At 34.3% G+C, this 22,635-nt stretch overlaps 1 protein-coding gene across 4 annotated transcripts in view; it reads right to left on the bottom strand.

Moving 5' to 3' along the window:
* Positions 1 to 22,635, bottom strand: part of TBCK (TBC1 domain containing kinase) — a 231,950-nt gene that overhangs the window by 182,083 nt on the left and 27,232 nt on the right. For all 4 annotated transcript variants that reach the window (XM_082606857.1, XM_082606856.1, XM_082606859.1 and 1 more), the window contains exons 4-5: positions 3,020 to 3,134; positions 1,461 to 1,534 (exon numbers count right to left, since the gene is read on the bottom strand). In XM_082606857.1, coding sequence (XP_082462983.1) covers positions 1,461 to 1,534; positions 3,020 to 3,134 — 189 coding nt within the window. The remainder of the gene's footprint in view (positions 1 to 1,460; positions 1,535 to 3,019; positions 3,135 to 22,635) is intronic.

The following is a 22,635-nucleotide window of genomic DNA, read 5'->3' as shown; positions in this document are numbered from 1 at the left end:
GTTTTGGTATGTAAAACTATAAGACTATGAATTTATGCACATTAATAAGTAGGCCATCAAAACAGAAAATTTCCCATTAAACAATGAGCTTCTTGAAGAATGGGAACCTATCTTATCCATGTTTGTATATCCAGCAGCCATAAGAAAATGTATTTGATAAATATTTTCTTAATAAATAAAGGAAGGAATGACTAAACAATTTATTTTAAGATTATTAGCTATGGCCAAGCTAATGAAAATTTTAAGTGACAAAACTATAAGCTAACTTACAAAGATAAAAGGTAATTTATAAATGAGATCTTTTTTTAAAAACATCTAATTAAGTTTTTAGGCAATGTTTTCCTGCAGAAACATACTCCATGACTCCAAACCATAATTCCCAATAATGGAGTGACAGAACTGACTCTAGGGGGCCCAAAGAGCAAAACACAAATCGATACTATTAAACAGAATCTCACAGCAATTAAGAAATATGCTTAAGGTCTCTAGAAAACTGTATTATAACATTTTAATTTGCTGGTTTTGATAATTGTTTTGTGGTTATGTAAGAAAATTCCTTACTTTAGGAAATACAAACTGAAGTATTGAGGGGTAAAAGACCATTATATACACTAATAATTCTTAAATAATTCAGAAAAAAATTATATTATACACAAATACACATATATGTGTAAGATAAAAGAAAGAGAGAAAAAAATGTAGTGAAATGTTAACATTTGGGAAGTCTGAGTTAAGGCTACACAGGACATTTTTGTACTATTTTGTAGCTTCTATGTATCTAAAATAATGTCAAAATTAAACACTTATAAAAGAATTATATTATTAACATGTTTAAAAATCAACCAAACAATAAATATAATACAAACATCTATATCAAAGCATTCAATTGAGTCCAGGATGAAATTAACTTTCATTCCTTTTTTGGAGGTTAACATAAATCTGGAATTCCATATCAGAACCTCTCCAAACTTAAACACAGACTTTCAGTTAGAGAATCCACCCCATTCCCTCTGATAGCTACAGTGACTCAACTTGAAGCTTAACGTACAATTACATCTTAAAGAACAGGGAATTAAACATAGAAATATTAGAAGATAATATGAGAGTGATTTTTCTGTCTTTTGAGGAATATACATTATCATTAAGTGAGAATCTTGTCAGCCTTCTTGCCTTAAATTTACCTAATTCTGAATGAAATAAAATTAATTTTAGTAAGCATTATAAAATGAAGAAAGTCAATAATCTGCTAGCCTCACTACCAATTCAATGAAAGATCAACATCAGGGACCTTCTGTATGCTGGGAAAAACTCATTGTCTACTCTTAGAAGTATATGGAAATTTAAGATATTTTTAATTCTAAAAAGGTAGTTTTATGTCAAAAATAATAAATTAACAATACACACACTTCATTAAAGATTAGAAAGTTTAAGCCGGAACTCAGAAAAAAAAAAATTCTTACCCAATTGGGAAATCAACATCATCACCATATGCTGTCATGTGATAAAGTCCAAATTTAGCCAATTTAACATGTCCCTACAATAATAAAGGGAGAAAAAAATCATTATAAAATGTTTTAATATCACTGACAGGGAAAATTATGATTATACATTTTATAAGTAAGGACACTATCATATAGTCAGATACATTAAGAAAATATTATATTTTAATTTGCCATAATTTTATTAAAAACTATTTGTCAGTGTTTGAAGTCTGCTTTATATTCATTACAAACATATATACACACGCACATATTTTATATATATATATATCAAAATGACAACATTTAAAAATTTTTGCTGCTTATATTTTCTGGGCTTCTCTAAATAGAAAAAATGTTCTTAGTTGTCTTGAATCCTCAATTAGAATACATTGTGGTAATCTTCACAAAAGAAAATTTTTTCAGGGAGTTGCAAGTCCATTCAAAATGTTATAATTTAAACTTGACATGGACGTTTTTAACTTGGAAAGGTCAGTTCACAAATCAAGATATTAGTGAATCTGCTTGATTCCCAACAATTTTTTATACTGTTTGAGAATAAGCATAATTATCACAAAAGCAAGATTCTTAAAAGGCAAAACAAATTTTATAAGTCCCTTAAGTTGTTCCCCCTTTAGATGTTTGACTTTAAAAAAACATAGTCAATTTAAAAGTTGTTTTCTTTTTCTCAAGAACTCTATTTCCCAGAATTACAAAACATTTATATTTTAAAACAATTCAGACAGTTAGATACTCTACTACCATTAGTATGAAATTAATGAGCACCATTTTATCTTTATTTTTAATATCACAGGGTATATATACTGAAAGTCTAGAAGAAAGTCAGAGAAAAAGAATAATCCTACTAATACAAAAAATAATTCCCCAGAAAAAGTTTCCTCAAAACTATTTTATATGCTTATGAAAAAGAATGAAATTATGATTATTCCTGAAAAAAATACCACCTTGCTACCCATAATTCTCTTAGAGGTTGACTAGCTTCTTAGAAATCCCCCATAAGATTTCCAAGTAGAGAATCAGCACTCCAATTAAAAAAAGAAGCTAGGTATGAACAACTGGTAAACAATGAAAATAAATGAGGAATAAAGTGAAAAGAGGAAGCAGGAAAGAAGAAAAAAGTGGAGAAAACACAGTTCAGTTGTGCTATGAGAAAAATATTCTATGTAAATAGTCAGAGAATCTTTCTTAAGATGAAAGCAAATTCAGAGAAGGAGTGGATTGGGAAGCCACAATGTGTATCTTTTAGAAAATGAATGGAAGGAAAAACAAAACATGAAGTTAGAAAATGGGTCTGGGAAAAAAGAATAATGCATGTGAAAGACACACGGATTCATATAATTTAGAGATACTTTTTTTTTAAACAACCACAAGTATATTACATTCATATAATCTTTTCATTATGAATACTCTTAAGACATATTCTAATTCTACAGTCCCTCTGATTAACTGAGTGGGCCTTATTTCAGTAGCTTCCAACGTGAAATAAAAAGCAAATATTTAATATACTATTTGTTGATTACCTTTCGATCCAAAAGGATATTATGAGGAGACAGTGCCCGGTGTACTATACCATGTTTGTTCATATACTGCAAGCCCTGAAGTATCTCAAATGCTATGCACAAAACCTTTGAATATCTACAAAGAAAACAAAAGAGTCACAGATCAATAGGTCAATTACAAAGCAGATATAGGACTTGTTTTAAGAAATAAAATGAGGTTCAGTGATAAAATTCAAAGATATATATATATATATATATATATATATATATATATTTTTTTTTTTTTTTTTTTTTTTTTGGCCACGTGCCTTGTGAGATTATAGTTCCCCGAACAGGGATTGAACCCAGACCTTCAGCAGTGAAAGTGCAGAGTCCTAACCACTGGACCACCAGGGAATTCCCCAAAGAGCTATATTTTTATTGTACCTCCTCTATTCAGAGAAAATAAACTCTACACGTTTTCTAAACTATCTACTTCAACATATTTTTGATTTTCCGCTTACAACAGAATTGATCTGACAAAGAACGTACAGTTTTCTAAAGGCTACTCCAATTGAAGTATTATTCTTCCACGAAAGTAGTTTAATATTGGTGGTATACAAATGACCTTGAGCTTCAGCAGGCTGGACTTTGCCAAATTATCAGGACACTTTCAGATATATGGCAGAACTAAGTCAATGAAAACCACATATATTGCTCAAGACAAAACACCTATGTCCCTGAAAAATAGCTGTATTTTATAGCAGATAGACATGAGCTTACTTTCCAGATCAATCCACAAAGCAACCTCCAGTAATTTATCAAACATTTCTTTCTTATCCTATTCTCTCTTAAGCCAACTTCCACAGGGATGCCCAGTTTCTTGTCTTGTTCTCTCTCTCTTCCTCTCCCTCTCCTTTTTTTTTTTTTAAAATAAAACATCATTCATATAGGAAGTTAGGAAGAATATACAGAAAAGTAGGGGAGAATAATTCAAACCCAATCCCCAAACCACTAATATTAACATTTGGGTATAGATCTCTTTTCTTCCCCCCACTTTTTTTTTACACTTTAAATCAGACTTTAAAAAACTAAATAAATATGAGGGTAACAACTAAATTAATTTTTTAAAAGGTGTAAGTAACAAGCTAATAATAGAGATTCAATGAAATTATAAAAAAAAAAGTCAACCTAAAAGCAGGGCAAAAAGCAGGGCAAATAAAAGGAAAAGCCAGCAAAGAACAAATGGAACAGTTAGAAAACAATTAACTTTGTTTTGTTTTTTTTTTTTTTTGTGGTACGCGGGCTTCTCACTGTTGTGGCCTCTCCCGCTGCGAAGCACAGGCTCCGGACGCGCAGGCTCAGAGGCCATGGCTCATGGGACTAGCCGCTCCGCGGCATGTGGGATCTTCCTGGACGGGGGCACGAACCCATGTCCCCTGCATCGGCAGGCGGACTCTCAACCACTGCGCCACCAGGGAAGCCCAATTAACAGATTTTAATTCAGATATATCAACCATTACATTAAATGTAACTGCTCCAAACTCACCAATTCAGACTTGATTATATTCAGGTTACAAGGAACCCACATTAAATAAAAAGTGTTAAGTTAAAAGATCACTGATTGTCATGGGCTTGGGTGGAGGGAATGGGTTGATACAAAGGAGTATGAGAAAATTTTACATGATGGAATTGTTCTATTTTTAATTTTGATGATGGTTATAGGACTGAGTTGGTCAAACTGATTTAACTGCACACTAAAAAGGGTAAATTTTAAGGTATGTAAATTAATCGCAATAAACTTGACATAAAAAGTAGGCCAAATACAATTTAAAAAAAGAATAATTGCACTATGACTCCCTCCTCTAAATTAAAACCATAAGAAAGAACAAGAGATGAAAAGTTAAAATCTCTTTCTCTTCTCATCCTAGTCTGACTTTCCAGAAGTAACCATCTTTAGCAGTTTGTGTTTTCAACTCTTCTGGTGGTTAGACTTTTACATAATTATAATTAACTCTTCACTATGCAAGATGATATAATTAACATACTACCCCATTTTCCTTTCCTAACTCCTGATTTTTTAAATTAATTAGTTTATTTACTTATTTTTGGCTGTGTTGGGTCTTTGTTGCTGTGCGCGGGCTTTCTCTAGTTGTGGTGAGTGGGGGCTACTCTTCGTTGTGGTGCGCAGGCTTCTCATTGTGGTGGCTTCTCTTGTTGCAGAGCACAGGCTCTAGGCGCGCGGCCTACAGTAGTTGTGACATGCAGGCTCAGTAATTGTGGCTGACGGGCTCTAGAGCGCAGGCTCAGTAGTTGTGGTGCATGGGCTTAGTTGCTCTGCGGCATGTGGCATCTTCCTGGACCAGGGCTGGAACCCATGTCCTCTGCATTGGCAGGTGGATTCTTAAACACTGTGCCACCAAGGAAGTCTCTTTTTTTTTTTTACTGTTTATATTATTTTACATTATCAAATTTTATAAGACAGATAAAAGATACCTTTGCACCTTTCTTGAAGGCTAAACAGATAAACAAGTAAACATATAACATGATATATAGCGATTAAGTGCTAAGGAGAAAAAGTAGAGAAGAGAAGAGAGAATGTGGGTTGCTATTTTATATATACAGTGTGATCAAGGAAGGCTTCACTGAGCTGACATTTGTGCCGAAATCTAAAGGAAATGAAAAAGACATGCAGTTCCCTGGGAAATGTGTAATTCAGGCAGAGGGCACAGTAAGCAAGTCTTAACTGGAAGAATGCATAGCAGTTCAAAAAAGAAAAACAAACAAAAAAACCCCACCAAAAAACGCAATGAAGCAGTATGCAGTAGAATGAGCAAAGGGTGAGGCTGGGAGGAGATGAGGGCAGAGAGGTAGCAAGTCAGAGGGATAGATCATGTGAGGCCATTTAGGCCTTGGCTTTTACTCTAAGACAGATGGGAAGTATTTTGGTACACTGCTGCACTATGTATAGTAAAAATTTACCATGGAACTAAGCAGAGAAAGAAATAAAAACCTAAGCCACTTAACCCCTAGCTCTCCAGAGAAAATATCTCAGTCATCAGGATTTAATGGATACTATAATTTTATAACTCTATTCATGAATGTTATTATCAGCTACTATCATTTTTTATACCTCATATGATTCTTTTTGTGTTTCCTTTTTATTTAGCTAGAATATAGTCATGAGAAAATTTTTCATAAGGGTGGCATGAGTAGATATTTTAAAGCATAGCATGTCTTAAAATGTCTTATTATTGTCTCTAAACTTAGAATTTCTCCATTGCCTTTGAGTGTTCTTTATTAATGGTGAGAAAATATCAGTCTGATTCTAATTTTGTTGTAGATACCATGTTATTCCTCTGTGGAAGCTTTCAGGATTCTTTTATACTTTATTCTTAGACTTATATTCCTATGAGCATGGCCTATTATTTAATTTCCAAGATCTCTTTTCTGGTCTCCAGTTGTTCCTTTTCAATACATCCTGTTCTTTGGCTATGGATATATTATTCTTTTGAGTCTCTCTGAGGATAGTTATTAGAATTCTTTTAATTTAGGGGGAAGAAAAGTATGTTATCTTCATTTCCTCTGGGGTAAGTTTTTAAAATTTTTTTTTCCTCCCTTGACTCTTTCTCTCAAACTATTTCTTCCCTCATATATCTGGTACTTCCTGGTTGTCAGCCATATTTTAAAATAAAGCAATAAGTTGATATTCCCCATGAAGTATATTAAAAAAAACAATAGAAGTTACTATTTATAAAGAATTCTTATTAAACTGATCTATAAACTATTCTACTTTATCAAATAGTTTCTCCCATATTAAAGTGCCACAACAGCCAGTAGTAAGCAAATAAGATGAGATGAGAACAATTAAGAATTAATAGTTTTCATTAACATCTGCAAAAAAATAAACCAACTACGTAAAAGGAAAAGATTCCAAACTTTAAAACAACTACAATTACATTGATAACTATGTGCACATGAAAGAATGCAAACCCCTCCCCTCTTAAAAACAAAGAAAAACTTTCCTTGAGATTGATTAACAAATAAAACATAAGAACCTAGTTTTCTGAGGTCATTTGCTGAGTCAACTTTAAGGTAGTAATATCTCTTGTCCTTGTTCTTCTCTCTGTATCTCTGTTTCTGTTTCTGTCTCTCTCTCTCTCTCTCTCTCACACTCTCACACACACACACACACACACACACACTTCACAAAATCTTAAAAGTTGATGCCATATTCAACTGTGACACTAGAGGACCTCAGCTGCACACTATTTCAATACAGATGTCTTTCTCGTGAAATTAAAACCAAATCTTTAAAGTGACTTTTTCATAAAACCAGTTCTGAAAAAACTGAAAACAGAAGACTGCATCTTCTACTTTCTCGACCTGCTTTTGTTAGCTGATTTTAAGATATAATTGGAAAACACCTGCATGTCAAAAAGCACATTCATGCTATTATTGAGCTGATGAGCATTTACATTGAAAAAATTTTTAAAAATATGAACGTATAAAGCTGAGCTCATGACACATTTTTCTTAGCTATTACTTGAGATTATATATGTATTACAGTTAATGAACTCAGTATTCTTCAGTTTAAATCAGACAGGAAATCAGATTTGCTTTTCTGCCCATTTGTGCTCTTAGGATTTAATTTTTAAATTTATTTTAAAATATAGGTATAAAGGAGAAGAAAAAGCTAATGCTATTTTCTATAACGGGAAAAAGAAATCAGTATTTATGGAATTTTGTATACTTTTTTGTTTTTAACTGCTTGGTACTATGTTTTTAGGCCTCTGCATTTTTAGGCTCCATGGAAGAAAAATTGATCTCCACAATCAAAAAGCCTACAGCATAGTTGAAAACACAGATTTATAAACCGACAATTTTAATACAGTTGAATTCAATAGAATTTTGATACAATTATAATTCAATAATTAAGTTAGGAGATGATAATCATCTTTTTTCTCTGTCTTGAGAGTAAAAGAAAACATGAGAATTTATTTATTACATTGGTGAGAACAAAGCAGACCTACAAAAATCATAAATCTTGGAAAGTAATAAGATTAATAACTAAAAGAGAAAAAAACATGACTACCACCACCACCACCACCAAGAACAAATGTCGATAATTTCTAGGCATGACTCAACTTGGCTGTATTTGGATATTAAATATGGCTTAATGAATTTCAAATCTATTAATTTAGTACAATACCAAGTATGTTTTCTTTATCCCTTTCCAGATGTATTTCAAAGGAAATTTATACTGTGTGCTTCTGATTCAATCATCTGTAAATTATCTGCAGCTGTTTAGCTTAGTTGGTTAAAACATACTGAGGCCAAGATCATGGGTTTAATATCTATAAGGATTAGTTAGCTTCCCATGTTCATAGCCACAGATTTTCATCAAACTCCAGCCAATATCCTGAAATACAGACAGTTTGTCATGAGACATTGCTCAACTGCTACTTACTCAAAACATCTTGATTTTCAACTACAATCTCCTATACTTCTCTGTTCCCCATTCCTGAGGACCTGCTCTCTAATCTCATTAAGACCTTGAGACCCCTGTTATCTCAACCAGTCCTTTTTTTTTTTACATCCTTCTTTATTCTAGATCTATTCTGTCATTTCAGTATATTTATACATATATATATGTATATATATATATATATTTTTTTTTTTTTTTTTTGCCAGGATCCTTAATGGCTTCTCATCAAATGGCTCTACCCCTGGTAGAATTCTACGTCTCTATTTTCTGACAGTACATAGTTGCAGGGTTTATTAATTCTATGGAAATAATTTCTGTATAAGTTTGTCTCTCTCACTGTACCTTGAGGCAGTGGTACCTTGAATACCTTGAAGCTTATTCAACTTGGAATCCCTATGCTTACCATAGTGCCTATAAGGTAGGTGCTCAATAAATGGGTATCAAATAATAGGTGTTCAATAAATGTATACAACCACATCCATGATGGTGCAAGAGGGTGGAGATAACAAGATTAAGTTCATCACCACTAAGGAAATAACAGCTCAAAAAAAGTATATTAGACTAGACTATATCAATGGGGTTAACTTCATTTATAAGGGAGTGTATAATTCTTCAGTAAGTCAAGAAAACATAAATTGCTTAAGTTCACACAATGGCTATCCAAAAAAGAAAGTACTAGTTTGCTGAAAATACACCTCTCCTTCTAGTCTTTTATTTACTGAAAGAATAATGAGCCACTGTATGGTGGGTAAAATGATAATCTTGTTAATATCTGGCTAAAACTGTGAATTAAACTAAGTTGTTAAGATAGATTCCTACAATTTTTCTAGCTCAAAAAAAAATACTTGTTAGTATTTGGTATTTGAGTTGAGTTCACATTAAATCTGCATATATTAGGGGAGGCTTAACATCTTTATGAATTTGAGTTATTCTATCCAAAAAAAAAGGATGTGTTTCTATTTGTTCAAGTCTACTTCTATGTCTTTCAGAGTTTTTATTATTTTTTAAAAACAGGTTTATTGAGATATAATTGATATACAAAAAACTGCACATATTTGACATATTTGATGGGCTTGGACATATGCATACGCTCATGAAACCATCACCACAATCAAGGTAACAGACATATCCATCACCTTCAAAAGTTTCCTTGTGCCCCTTTTTGTGTATGGTAAGAATAATAAATATACAAAAATATATAAGAAAACAGTGGGGAAAAAAATCAATGAGAGGGATTAATTCTGTCAGATTTAAAACATACCATAAAGATTCTCTTATACAACCCAAATGTCCATCAATAGGTGGTTAAAGAAAATGTGGTATATACATACAATAGAATATTATTCAGTCTTAAAAAAAGAAAGAAAATCCTGCCATTTGTGACAACAATATGGATGAACCTGGAGGACATTATGTTAAGTGAAATAAGCCAGACACAGAAGGACAAATACTGCATGATTCCACTTATATGAGGTATCTAAAATAGTCAAACTTATGGAAGCAGAGAAGAACAGTAGTTACCAGGAGCTAGGGAGACAAGAAAATGGGAGCTGTTCAACTGGTGTAAAGTTTCAGCTATGCAAGATCATTAAGTTCTAGAGACCTGTTGTACAACATTGTGCCTACAGTTAACAATACTGTACTGAACTCTTAAAAATTTGTTAAGAGGGTAGATCTCACATTAAGTGAGATCATACACAAATAAATAGGACTCAAGGAAACTTTTGGAGGTGATGGATATGTCTATTATGTACCTTGATTGTGGTGATGGTTTCATGGGTACCTGCTTATGTCCAAACTCACCAAATGTATAGATTAAATACTTGCAGTTTTCTTGTATATTAATTATACCCCAATAAAAATGTTGAAAAATAAATTAAAATGCAGAGAAATTCCTATCAGGCTCAAACCATCAGTTCTTTTCAGTATCTGCAAAGTTTCCAAGAAGAGATGTTATTCAGATTGCAAGAAATAGAGGCCAAGAAAGAGAATGAGAGGTCAGGATTGTGGAGATAGCTTTGGAAGTCATTCATAGATAGGTGGTAACTAAAGCCACACATGCTATTTCCTCAGACCCATAATCCCATGATATTTAAGGGCCATTCCATAAGCCAAAATACCCATACAGTCAGCAAACCAAAGGAGGAAACACATTTCTGGATTCTATGAGTTCAAGATGTTCTTTCACCTTATAAAACCTGATCATTCCCACAGAAATTTTCCTTTTGGTCTAAAACTTTCTTTACTTGGTATTAGCCTGAGGTAAAATGTTAAGAGGAAACACAGATGAAATATAGTTAGCTACTGTGTGATTTAAGAAATGGAAAGGAAAAATAAAATACTAGTGATTAATGTTCAGATAATAAAACAACTGTATAACCCTGTGTTATCTTTAACCTAAACTGTCCTATAATTTCAAGGCAAAAGAACTAAACTAGTGTAGAACTTTCAATGATTCACTGGTTTATAATTTCAGAATTTGGAGAGGGGTATTTTCAGTGATGTGTTAATATCTTTGATGCTCTTAATTTGCCTCTTATCACTTACTAAATTTTGACACTTTTTAAAAAATATCACAATACTTAACAGAGCAATTTTTTTCTAAAGGAAAAAGAAAACAAGAAAGATTTTGGAATTGAAAAAGGAAATAACTCATTTTGCTACTGGCACACATGTTTGAGCCTAAAAGGATACCCACCCATACTAAATTTAAAAATTAATTTGCTTCAGGGACTTCCCTGGTGGCACAGTGGTTAAGAATCCACCTGCCAATGCAGGGGACATGGGTTTGAGCCCTGGTCCAGGAAGATCCCACATGCCACGGAGAAATTAAGCTCATGCACCACAACTACTGGGCCTGCGCTCTAGTGCCCGTGAGCCACAACTACTGAGGCCATGTGCCACAACTTATGAAGCCCGCATGCCTAGAGCCCATGCTCTGCAAAAAGAGAAGCCACCCCAATGAGAAGCCCAAGCACCGCAGCGAAGAGTAGCCCCTGCTCACCGCAACTAGAGAAAGCCCGTGCACGCAACAAAGACCCAATGCAGCCAAAAATAAATAAATAAAAATAAATAAATTTATTTTAAAAATTAATTTGCTTCAGATTCAGATGTTTTGAAAAGGAAGTTGCATTGATTAACTGCTTACCGAAAGATTATTTTGTAATAGGTCTAAAAAAAAACACCAAACAGTCCATCTGTCCATAAGTTGTGAGACTGGGCATATTTTATAATTCAATTCTCACTCCAAAAAAAACCGTTGAAAGCTCTAAGTCTGGAATGTGACTAATTCTCAATGGGATACAATAAATTGGGAAATTAACTTTCCAACTTGAATACTAGATACCTTTCCTTTCTCAGAAGAAAATTAATTTGATAAGATCAAAATACATATGGAAAGCATAGTCTAGTGGTTTGAGGTTCAGACATAAAGCCAGGAAACTCTGTCACTGATTTGCTATGCTTGGAAAGTGTTCCAACTTTATCCTGCCTCAGTTTGCAGTTTTATAAAGTGGGAAATATAACACCAAAAACAGGGGCTAAACGGAGATCAATGAGCTATTACTGGCCCTACACAGAACGCTGATCATCTTAAAAGCAAAACAAAACAAAAAGTCCAAGTCCCCCTCAAAAAAAACTAGGGTCTTTATAATAAACAATATAATACCATTTTGTTACAACACATCTGTATATATATTGCCATAAATTAACAAAGATTGTAAACTGGGCTCTTCAATTATTTCCATGACACAACAAAATCTGAAGAATGATTTTCTAATTTCTCTGTGAGAATAAAATCACCACTTGATAAGCAGAATTGGAGGATCCCAGGGTGAGCTGGGTATATTTCTGCCTCATCAATGTTTTCTTCTCCCAAGCAGCTTTACTATCCTGGCACAGAAAACTCCAAAACCATTTTTTTTTTTTCCACCAGAGTTACTGACACTGGCAGTGCAAATGCACTGGGTAATAAGTTCCACTTGCCAAGCCCTGGCAGCATTTGGGATGACATAAAGCTATAACTTTTCTCTAAGACAGAATCTATGATGGTTCATATTTGGTTGAATCTGTACCCTAGTTCATTCCTAAGTTTTTTTTTAATTAAACAAATTTATTTACATATTACTGTGTGAACAAAGAATGAACATATTACTATTACTGCTCAGAATTTTTATTTGAGGCCAATTTACATTCTTTAAGTGGAACAGTTCACATTTTTTAGGCAATTCATCACAACAGTGAACATGAGAGGGCCTGAATTTTATGCACTTGTTTAATAAAACGTCTGCTGCAAACAAAATTTATCAAACTGAAATGTTCAGTTCAATGCTGTGTTGGTCTGTGTCAAGAAAATTATAAGAAATATGACTGATGAAAATTTCCTATTCTATTTATCAGAAGTTGAGGTGATACAGTAATCATATTTTGATCAAAGAATCCAAAACTAAGGTTCCTATGATCCATAGAGAAGGTAGAACAAGGCAAGATAACAATTTAATAGCCAGGGCTTTGTTCTCAAACCTAATGTAGAACTCTAGGGAGCTTTGTTTACCTACATAGCTCCTTTTTCCTAAGTCAGATCACCTAAATGAATCCGTTTTGTCTATTTTTCCTAACCTTCAACTAGAGTCACAGGTCTTAGCACTATGATGCAAGAAAGATCAGACTCATTTCAGCATGCTTTTAGAAGAGAGAGTGAAAAAAATCTTTTCCCCATAGAATCCCATAATGACCCGAGAATACTGTTTAAAAATTGGAAGACAGTTATTTTTTACCAAGTCACAGAAAAGTATTATGTTAATGAATGATAATGTTAGTTGATGTAGCCTAATGGTGCCCCCTCCCCCAAAATATGTCTACATCATAATCACTGGAAACTGTGAATGTTACCTTATTTGGGAAAGGGTTGCATTTGAGGAGATCATCATGGACTATCCAGTTAGGCACAAAATCCAATGTCAAGTGCCCTTATAAGAGAGAGACACACAGAGGAGGAGATGTAAAGACGGAGGCAGATATTGGAGTGATGCGGTCACAAGCCAAAAGGAAGCAAAGGAATACTGACACCAGAAACTAGAAGAGTCGAGGAAGGATTCTTCCCAGGAACCTCCAAAGGGAGTAGGCCCTACCAACACCTTGATTTCTGACTTCTGATCTTCAGAGCTGTGAGATAATAAATTTCTGTTGTTTTAAGCCGCTCAATTTGTGGCAATTTGTAGCAGCAGCCATAGAATCAAGTACAGTTGGCTATAAAGATACACATGACATCAAGGTAACTAGTTTATCTCCATCATGACATGATTATAACAGAGTAATTCTTTCTTTAAATGATCTTTATTTAGATATAAATTATGTACAATGAAATATACTCATTTTAAATATACCATCAGAAGAGTTTTGACAACTGTACTGCCTCAATCAAGAAACAGAACATTTCCATCATCTCAAAAAAGTTCTCTTATTCCCTTTCCCAGTCAATCCCATATCCTACCCCTGGCTCCAAGCAAACACTGAACTACAAGTTTTCTATCACTATAGATTAAATATGTCTTTTCAAGAGTTTCAAATAAATGGAATGATACAGCACTATTTTATGTCTAGCTTTTTTTTTTCAGCATGACGTTCTTACGATTTATCCATGTTGTTGCCTGTACTACCAGTTCATTTCTTTGTATTTCACTGAATGGATATGCCATAATGTTTATCTATTCATATGCTGAAGGACATTTTCTCTTTCAGACTTTTAACAGCTAAACACAGTATAGTATTTTACCAGAAAAGCTGTAGACACATTTAACATAAAATTTCACAAGAAAATAAAGAACAATACGGAGTCCCAGATTTCTGAGGAGTCTCACATTCTTAAAACTGTCATTATGGGAGAACAAACAAAAATTTGTGGGGAAAAACTAATAAGGAAGACTATCAAAACATGAAAATTACGATCTGGGGTTTGTCTAATACGTATGTGGTAGAACTGGGGATGTTCCATCATTATCATGATGATTTTGAAATACTTATCTACCTTTGAAACTGAGGTAAACGGTGTCAAAAAAATGATTTTTTATGGCCTATCACCAAGACAAACAACACTGACAGCTGACAAAATGTCTAGCTAGTGAATAAACTAACATATGAACAGAGAAAGTACAATTAGATAGTAACAGCATGCACAGGTCAAATGCAATGACCAGATTGCTTGTAGCAGAGAGCTAACACTTTCATTTATTGAGATGACTAGAGCAGAGAAAAATCAGAATCTTTCTTCTAGGTAATGTGGGAGGAGCTCATAAGTAGGAAATGTCTCATTCTTCATATGACCAACACTTTTTCATCTTAAGTCACTGTCCAAAATAGCACATATTAAGACTCATCATCTTAAACAAGAGTGCCCTCTCCTACCCTCCAAAACTGTTTTAGAAAGGAAACTAGGGAGAGCACTTTCACTGCTTTCTGATGGATGTTTTTAGTACTTAGCTCTCCAAGTTCATTTCCTCCACTTCTCTTCCCACAGACCCTCTGCCTCTACTTTAGTCATATGCTTGCATACCAATGTCTTTTTGCACTTGCTATCTTCTCTGCCCTTCTAGTTGGTCCACTTAGATGATACTTATCCATCCTTTAAGATTCAACACAAGCATTATTTTCTTAGTAAAACTTTTCTGGATTCTCCTGGTTGTGAGGTACTCTGTCTACCAAGATAACTTGCATATACCTCTTGTGAGTACATCCCCCCCCCCCAAAAATGCAATTTTGTAATTGTTTGTTACAGCTCTGTCTACTCACTAGCTAGCAATTTCTTTAAAGGCTGGGACTTTATATTTTCATCTTCAGACACACTAGCACCTAGCCCAGTATCTGAAACATATAGGTACTTGAAGAAGTATGGAATGATCCTTGAGTAGATTAATCATAATTGGTCATCATAGAAAGGCTATAACTGTTGCACAGGCAATGCTTATTGATAATAATATCCAATAATCATTTAGTACACTGTAGTAGCTATAATAACGACACCATTACCACTATTGCTACTAATAGGAAACAGATAACTTGTACTATATCGAGTGCTGTTATAAGTAATTCACATCTATTACTTCATTAATTCTCCCCACTATCCTAGAAGGTAAAAAAAAAATTGAAGCAGAGACACTCATGGAAATGAGCTGATTCAAACCCAGCAGGCTGGTCTTAGAGTCCATGTCCTTAACCACTACACTACACTGCTTTTCTGTGTTTAACAGCAATGGATGGTGAAATCAAAAGAGAATTTAAGCTCCAGGTAGTGATATAGTAACTGAGGCTTAGAGCAGTTACTTATTCTTTAAAATGCAGTAGACATTTGTTGTTTCCCTTCCTGGTATCCATGCCCTTTCTTCCAATGATAACTTACAATTTTCATTCCAGGTTCCACCTCTCTCCTATACTCCTCAGCTCACTTGTCCTGCCTTTAGGAGTGGAAACATGACTCAGGCCTTTGTCAATTGTTTTCTCCTGGCTATAATAATTGTTCTGATTGAAAATCTTCGGTCTTACACAGCATCCAATAAAAATGGCTTGCTCCTTTCTGGAAGACTGAGAGGATATGAAGTTAGAGTTATGATCATTTTGCCATCATTAGGGGAAAACCTGGAACTCTTACAACTTATTAGTTGTATGATCAGGGAAAAATTACTTTACTTCTTGGATCCCTCATAAGAGCCTAACTTTCCTCACACATCAAATGGAAGTAATATTAGTAAACCACATCATAGAGCTCCTATAAGAAAAAAATAAGATAACCAGTGTAGAGTGCTTAGGACAATGTCTAGCACAAAGTATTGCACAAAATTCTGCAATTATGCTGTTGCTATCATCATCATCATTATTTTTGTCTAGTCCTTCCCTTTTGAGGTTCTGAATAATTTAGGATAAATAAATCATTTCTAATTTAAACTTTGCATTTGCATAAATAATTGAAATAGGTGGCTGAGGAAGCCAAAATAAAATAAGAACTCATGAACCCCATGTATAATGTTTTGTAGTTATATAGTGTTCATTTCTCCACCCCAACTATCTTACAAGAGAAATCATTTTGCCACGAGTATACCAATAGATTTTTGTCATAAAGAAACAAGTTTTGCTTGCTTCTTTGTCTGACAGAGTGAAAGCACTGGGTTCTCTGGTTTCTAGTTGGATAAAAATGCCAGGAAACAAAGAAATCCCCACAGAGCCATCAAGATAGTCTGATAATTAAGGATAGGACTCATTGAACTTGGAAATTTAAAGCAGTTCATTCTCTCAAAAGACTGTGCTGTTTGAACAGGACCTGTCATAAAGGCAGATTCTGGAGTACTGTTGCTCTAAGAAAGGCTATAGTGAGAACAGGCCTTTCAGAGGCACAGTTCACTATTCTACACTGTGACTTTAGTAGATATTTGATATTCTGTAAACCTTAGATCACTCACTAACTAGCAGTAATAACCTTAAAGTTACCTATGAAAAGTATATAGCAAAGTAACTAGAATATAGTATGTGCTCAATAAAAATACTGTGTCCGTTCCTTTTCTCTATCCCTCTTGTTTATGAATGATATGATTAAATGTTTTAAATTTAAAAGTGCTCCACTTAAAGAATGTCCCAAAGCTCTTAAAAGTGCTGCTAACATTAACTTATTTAAGTCCTCATATATATCATTCCCTCAGTATATACCAAGGGTTAGGGTGTGATGTGTAACACATCCTATTAAAAAATGTAGACAAAGCTAGATAGCTTTGTAGATAGCTCCTAAAAATTTTTGCCAATTAATTATTGACATAATTTTTCCAAGACTAACATTTGAAAGAGGAAAGGAAAAGTTATAACTACCATTCCACTGACCATCATCTTAATTAGTATCTATTAAAGTCAGTTTCTGTTGGTAAATCTTTTGATTGATTTTTTCGATATGTCATCTGCTTTTGACACCACAGACAATATTTGCTTATGTGCCAAACTATACAACATAAATATTATCTCAAGGCTTTTTAACATTACTCAAAAAGCCTATAAGGAAATACTATTGTAAGATTAGAATAAGCAAAAATGGCCCACTCTGTCAGGGCAAAAATCTGTTCTGAGAGAAAAATACAAAGAGCCAGCGATAGTCCTCCCCTCCTTAGCTTGAACAGCTTTTAGGTGAACTAGATGTCTGCCTGCTGACATTTTAGAGAGAGGTCCTTTTGCATACTGATGACGTGACCCTCCATCCAGAAATAGCTTCAAGAAATTTTGGCCAATTATTGCTTAAAAGATATTCTAACCTTTAATTATGTCAAAACTGAAATTGCTTTGGAGAGTACAGTGACATCCAGATGAATAATTTTAAAGAATGCCTTTGGACAAGTTAACTCTTCTAGGTATCTGGAGGTTAGTTTTGCTATATTTTAACAAGTATACCCTTGCAGACTTGCTCAAATTTTAAAATTTTATGGGGCTTATTCTATGATAGAAAAGGACATTTGACAACTTCCACTCTCAATTCTGTTTTCAAACAAAGACAATTTCTCCCATGTTTTATTCTGCTGTCCATTGGGGCTAAAATCAAGTATGTGTTCAAGAAATTGATCAGCTCCAATCTTGCTCTCTGAGTAAAGTTCTGACCCTGCTAGCAATTATGACTGAAACCCATCTCCACATAGAGATAGGATCACCCTCCATTCAGTCAAAAATATCTTTTATTAAAACATTAAAGAAGTATTTATTATCCTCAAAAACAATGGCTATCTCAGTTTTCCAACTATCTCATCTCAGATGACCACTAAACAGAAATTGTCAAGTCACCTTTGCTGTAGCACAAGCGCCCAGTTTGGTTATTTCTGGCACCCTGTCTACCTAAAATAGTTTCATATCTAAGTTCTAGGGACTATGAGCTAGTGAATTTGCTCTAGGCTTTAATATTATTCAAAGACTACATTAAATAATCGCTTTCTACCTCACGGGATTACCTGATCTTCCAAGAGGAAGATTTAATCTAATACACTTAAGAAAAAATTAGATGCTAAGCAGTTTGGGCGATTTACTGCTAAGTAAGCAACAAATTCTAACAACTTATTGCTGATATTTTTATATTGGCCTTGTTTCCTGTGACCTTACTAAACTCATTTATTAATTCAAAGAGTACTTTTTTAGATTCCTTAGGATTTTCCACATAAACAATCATATCATCATCACACAGAAATATGTTTCCAACTCTTCCTTCCCTTTTTATCCTTTTTCCTCTTCCTTCTTACAATCTATAGGCCTTATGTTTATTTTTGTTGACCTAGTTCATGTTTGTATTTTTATATACTGCATGCCTATGCTGCTTGCATTTCTACATACTAGCCAACAAACAACTGGAAAATAAAACAAATTTATCTATAGTCATATCAAAACATAAGATACTTAGGAATGAATTTAACAAAAGGATAAGAACTCTACACTGTAAACTATCAAATATTGCTGAGATAAGGAAGACTTAAAAATCTGGAGAGAGGGCTTCCCTGGTGGCGCAGTGGTTAAGAATCCCCCTTCCAATGCAGGGGACACAGGTTCGAGCCCCGGTCCAGGAAGATCCCAAATGCCATGGAGCCACTAAGCCCATACACCACAACTACTGAGCCTGAGCTCTAGAGCCTGCAAGCCATAACTACTGAGCCCACGTGCCACAAGCACTGAAGCCCGTGCCTAGAGGCTGTGCTCTGCAACAAGAGAAGCCACCGCAGTGAGAAGCCCGCACACTGCAACAAAGAGTAGCCTCCACTTGCCAAAACTAGAGAAAGCCCATGCGCAGGAATGAAGACCCAATACAGCCAAAAATAAATTAAATAAATAAATTAAAAAAACAATTTGGAGAGAAACAACATGTTCATTTATTGGAAGACTCAATATTGTTAAGATGTCAGTTGTTCCCAAATTTGTCCACAGATGCAATGCAATCCCAATCAGAATACCAACAGACATTTTTAGAAATTGAGGTTATTATAAAATTTATCTGGAAATGCAAACAACCAAGGATAGTTAAAGCAATCTTGAAACAAAAGAACAAAGTTGGGAACCTTATATTTTCTGTCTTCAAGATTTACTATAAAGTTAGAGTAATTAAGACAGGCATAAGGATAGAAAAAGAGATAAATGAAACAAAATAAAGGCCAGAAACAGACCTACAATTACATGGCCATTTAATTTTCAATTAAACACTAAAGCAATCCTATGGGAAAAGAAATATCTTTTAAACAAATAGAGCTGGAACAACTGGATATCCATATGGCAAAAACTGAACTTGAACACCATATACAAATATTAAATTGAGAAAGATCAAAGATCCACCATAAAATCTAAAACTATAATGCTTCTAGAAGAAAACATATGAGAATATCTTCATGACTTGGGAGAAGGAAAAGTTTTCTCAAAAAGCAATAACCAAAAAAGGAAAAACTGGTACACTAGACTTCATTATACATAATAATTTCTGTTCATCAAGATACACCTTAAGGGCTTCCCTGGTGGTGCAGTGGTTGAGAGTCCGCCTGATGATGCAGGGGACACGGGTTCATGCCCCGATCCGGGAAGATCCCACATGCCGCGGAGCAGCTGGGCCCGTGAGCCATGGCTGCTGAGCCTGCGTGTCCAGAGCCTGTGCTCTACAACGGGGGAGGCCACAACAGTGAGAGGCATGCGTACCGCAAAAAAAAAAAAAAAAAAAAAAGATACAGCTTAAGAATAGACAAGCCATACTGGCAGAAAATACTTGCAAAAAATATCTAGCAAAGTCTATGTATGGAGAATATAGAGAATGTACAAAGAATGCCTATAAATCAATAATAAAAAGACAAATAACCCACTTAAAAATGGGATCCCCCAAATTGAACAGGTATGTATGTCATGATATGAATGCCCAATTAGTACACAAAAAGCGCCCAACATCTTTAGTCATCATGGAAATGGAAATTAAATCTACAGTGAGATACCACTTTATACTCACTACGACTAAAAGAATGAAAACATCAACTGCTGGTAAGGATATGGAGGAACTAGAGCTCTCATACATTGTTAGTAAGGATGTAAAAGGTACAACATTTTGGAAAAAGGTCTGGTGGTTTCTAATAGTATTAATCATATACTTATATACTTATACGTATACATACACAGACACATATGCTTATACATATATAAGCCATCACTTCTACTGCTACGTATATATGCAGAGATATGAAAACATTTGCCCACAGAAAGACTTATGAGGGACTTCCCTGGTGGCACAGTCATTAAGAATCCGCCTGCCAATGCAGGGGACACGGGTTCGATCCCTGGTCTGGGAAGATCCCACATGCTGCGGAGCAACTAAGCCTGTGCACCACAACTACTGAGCCTGTGCTCTGAAGCGTGCGAGCCACAACTACTGAAGCCTGTGCGCCTAGAGCCCGTGCTCTGCAACAAGAGAAACCACCGCAATGAGAAGCATACGCACTGCAATGAAGAGTAGCCCCTGCTCTCCGCAACTAGAGAGAGGCTGCACGCAGCAACAAAGACCCAATGCAGCCAAAAATAAATAAGTAGATAAAGACTTACGAGAACACTCACAGCAACTTGTTATGATAGCCAAAAACCTGGAAATATCCCAGGAGTTCATAAACAGATAATTGCTAAATAAACCATGGCATATTCATAAAATGTAATACACCTCAACAATAAAGAGGAATGAGTTATAATACACGAAACCACATAGATGACTCTCAGAAACATGAGGGTGAGTGAAAGAATCCTTACAGAAAAGGGTATATACTGTATAATTCTAATTATATAAAGTACTAGAATTAGCAAAACTAATCTTAGGTGAAAAAATCAGAAAAGTGGTTGCCTCTAGGAGTTGTGGGTGGGGTGAATGGCAAAGATTTACTGGGAAAAGGCATTAGGAAAATTTCTAGGATGATGGTAGAGACCTAATCTTAATGTGTATTTGGGCTACAGAGATGTATATACATTTTTCAAAACCCATCAAATGAAACACAGGCTTTTGTACTTCACTGAATATAAATTTTACCTAAAAAGAAATCATAAGCATACATATTGAATTATACTTAATGATATACATGCTGAAAGATTTAGGGATAAAGTGTACTCATATGTGCAACTGACTTTGAAATGCATCAAAATAATAGAATGAGTTAATGAGCAGGTAGTGGGAGGGACAGATATATGATAAAGCAAAAGTTGGCAAAAACGTTAATTGTAGGATATAGGTATATTGTATAATTCCTTCAACTTTGCTATGTTTGAAATTTTTATAATTAAATACCAGCCAAGAAAAAAATAAGTTAGGTAATATAAAGACATTTTCAGATCACCAAAATCTGTAAGAATTTGTCAACGTCAGACTTGCACTAAAAGAAATTTTAAAGGAAGTTTTTCAGGCTGAAGGAAAATGAGACCAGATGGAAACCTGGATCAAAACAAAGGAATAAAGAGCTCAGGAAATGGTGAATATGCAGTTAAATGCAAAATATTTTTTTTTCCTTGTTTCTCAAGGTCTTTAAAGAAATTGTTTAAAGCAAAAAAATAATGTATGGTTAGATTTATAATATATATAAAGTAAATATAAGTTGTAAAATGTATGACAACAATACCCAAAGGATGGGAGAACGGTAAATACTGACAGAAGTATATTGTTTTAAGATTCCTACATTATATATGAATTGGCATAATATTAATTCATGGAAGACTGTTATAAATTAATGATGTATATTGTAATCGCTACCACAAGCACTTAAAAAAAGTATAGCTAAAAAAAAAGACAAAAATTAAACAATAAAAACACCCTCTGAGCCTCTTACAGACTGATTTCAAGAACTTATTTGTGTTCTTTTACATGTTGACACTTTATAATTTATCAACTCAGAAGTTTCTGCTTTTCAAACATTTCCCAATAGGAAATTGTACTGGTTAATTTCAATTTCATTACTATTTCCTCCTTCTTTTGCCTTTCATGGGTATAGACAATACCACAGAATAAAATTCAAGGTGTTCCCTTAAAGTCAGTGCAACTCCTAACACAAACCTCCTTAGTTAGTTTACTAAAGTGTCCTCACTCACTGAAGGAATTAATTTGTTTAATAGGAGGCAAAACAACGAGTAAATGAAAAAAATGCTGTGATAGTTGACTACTGAGGCT

This window comes from Mesoplodon mirus (assembly GCF_964341445.2).
Source record: "Mesoplodon mirus genome assembly, chromosome: 2".
NCBI classification, from domain to species: Eukaryota; Metazoa; Chordata; class Mammalia; order Artiodactyla; family Ziphiidae; genus Mesoplodon; species Mesoplodon mirus.
The sequence above is the reverse complement of the archived record's forward strand: the minus strand, read 5'-3'. Positions and strand labels throughout refer to the sequence as shown.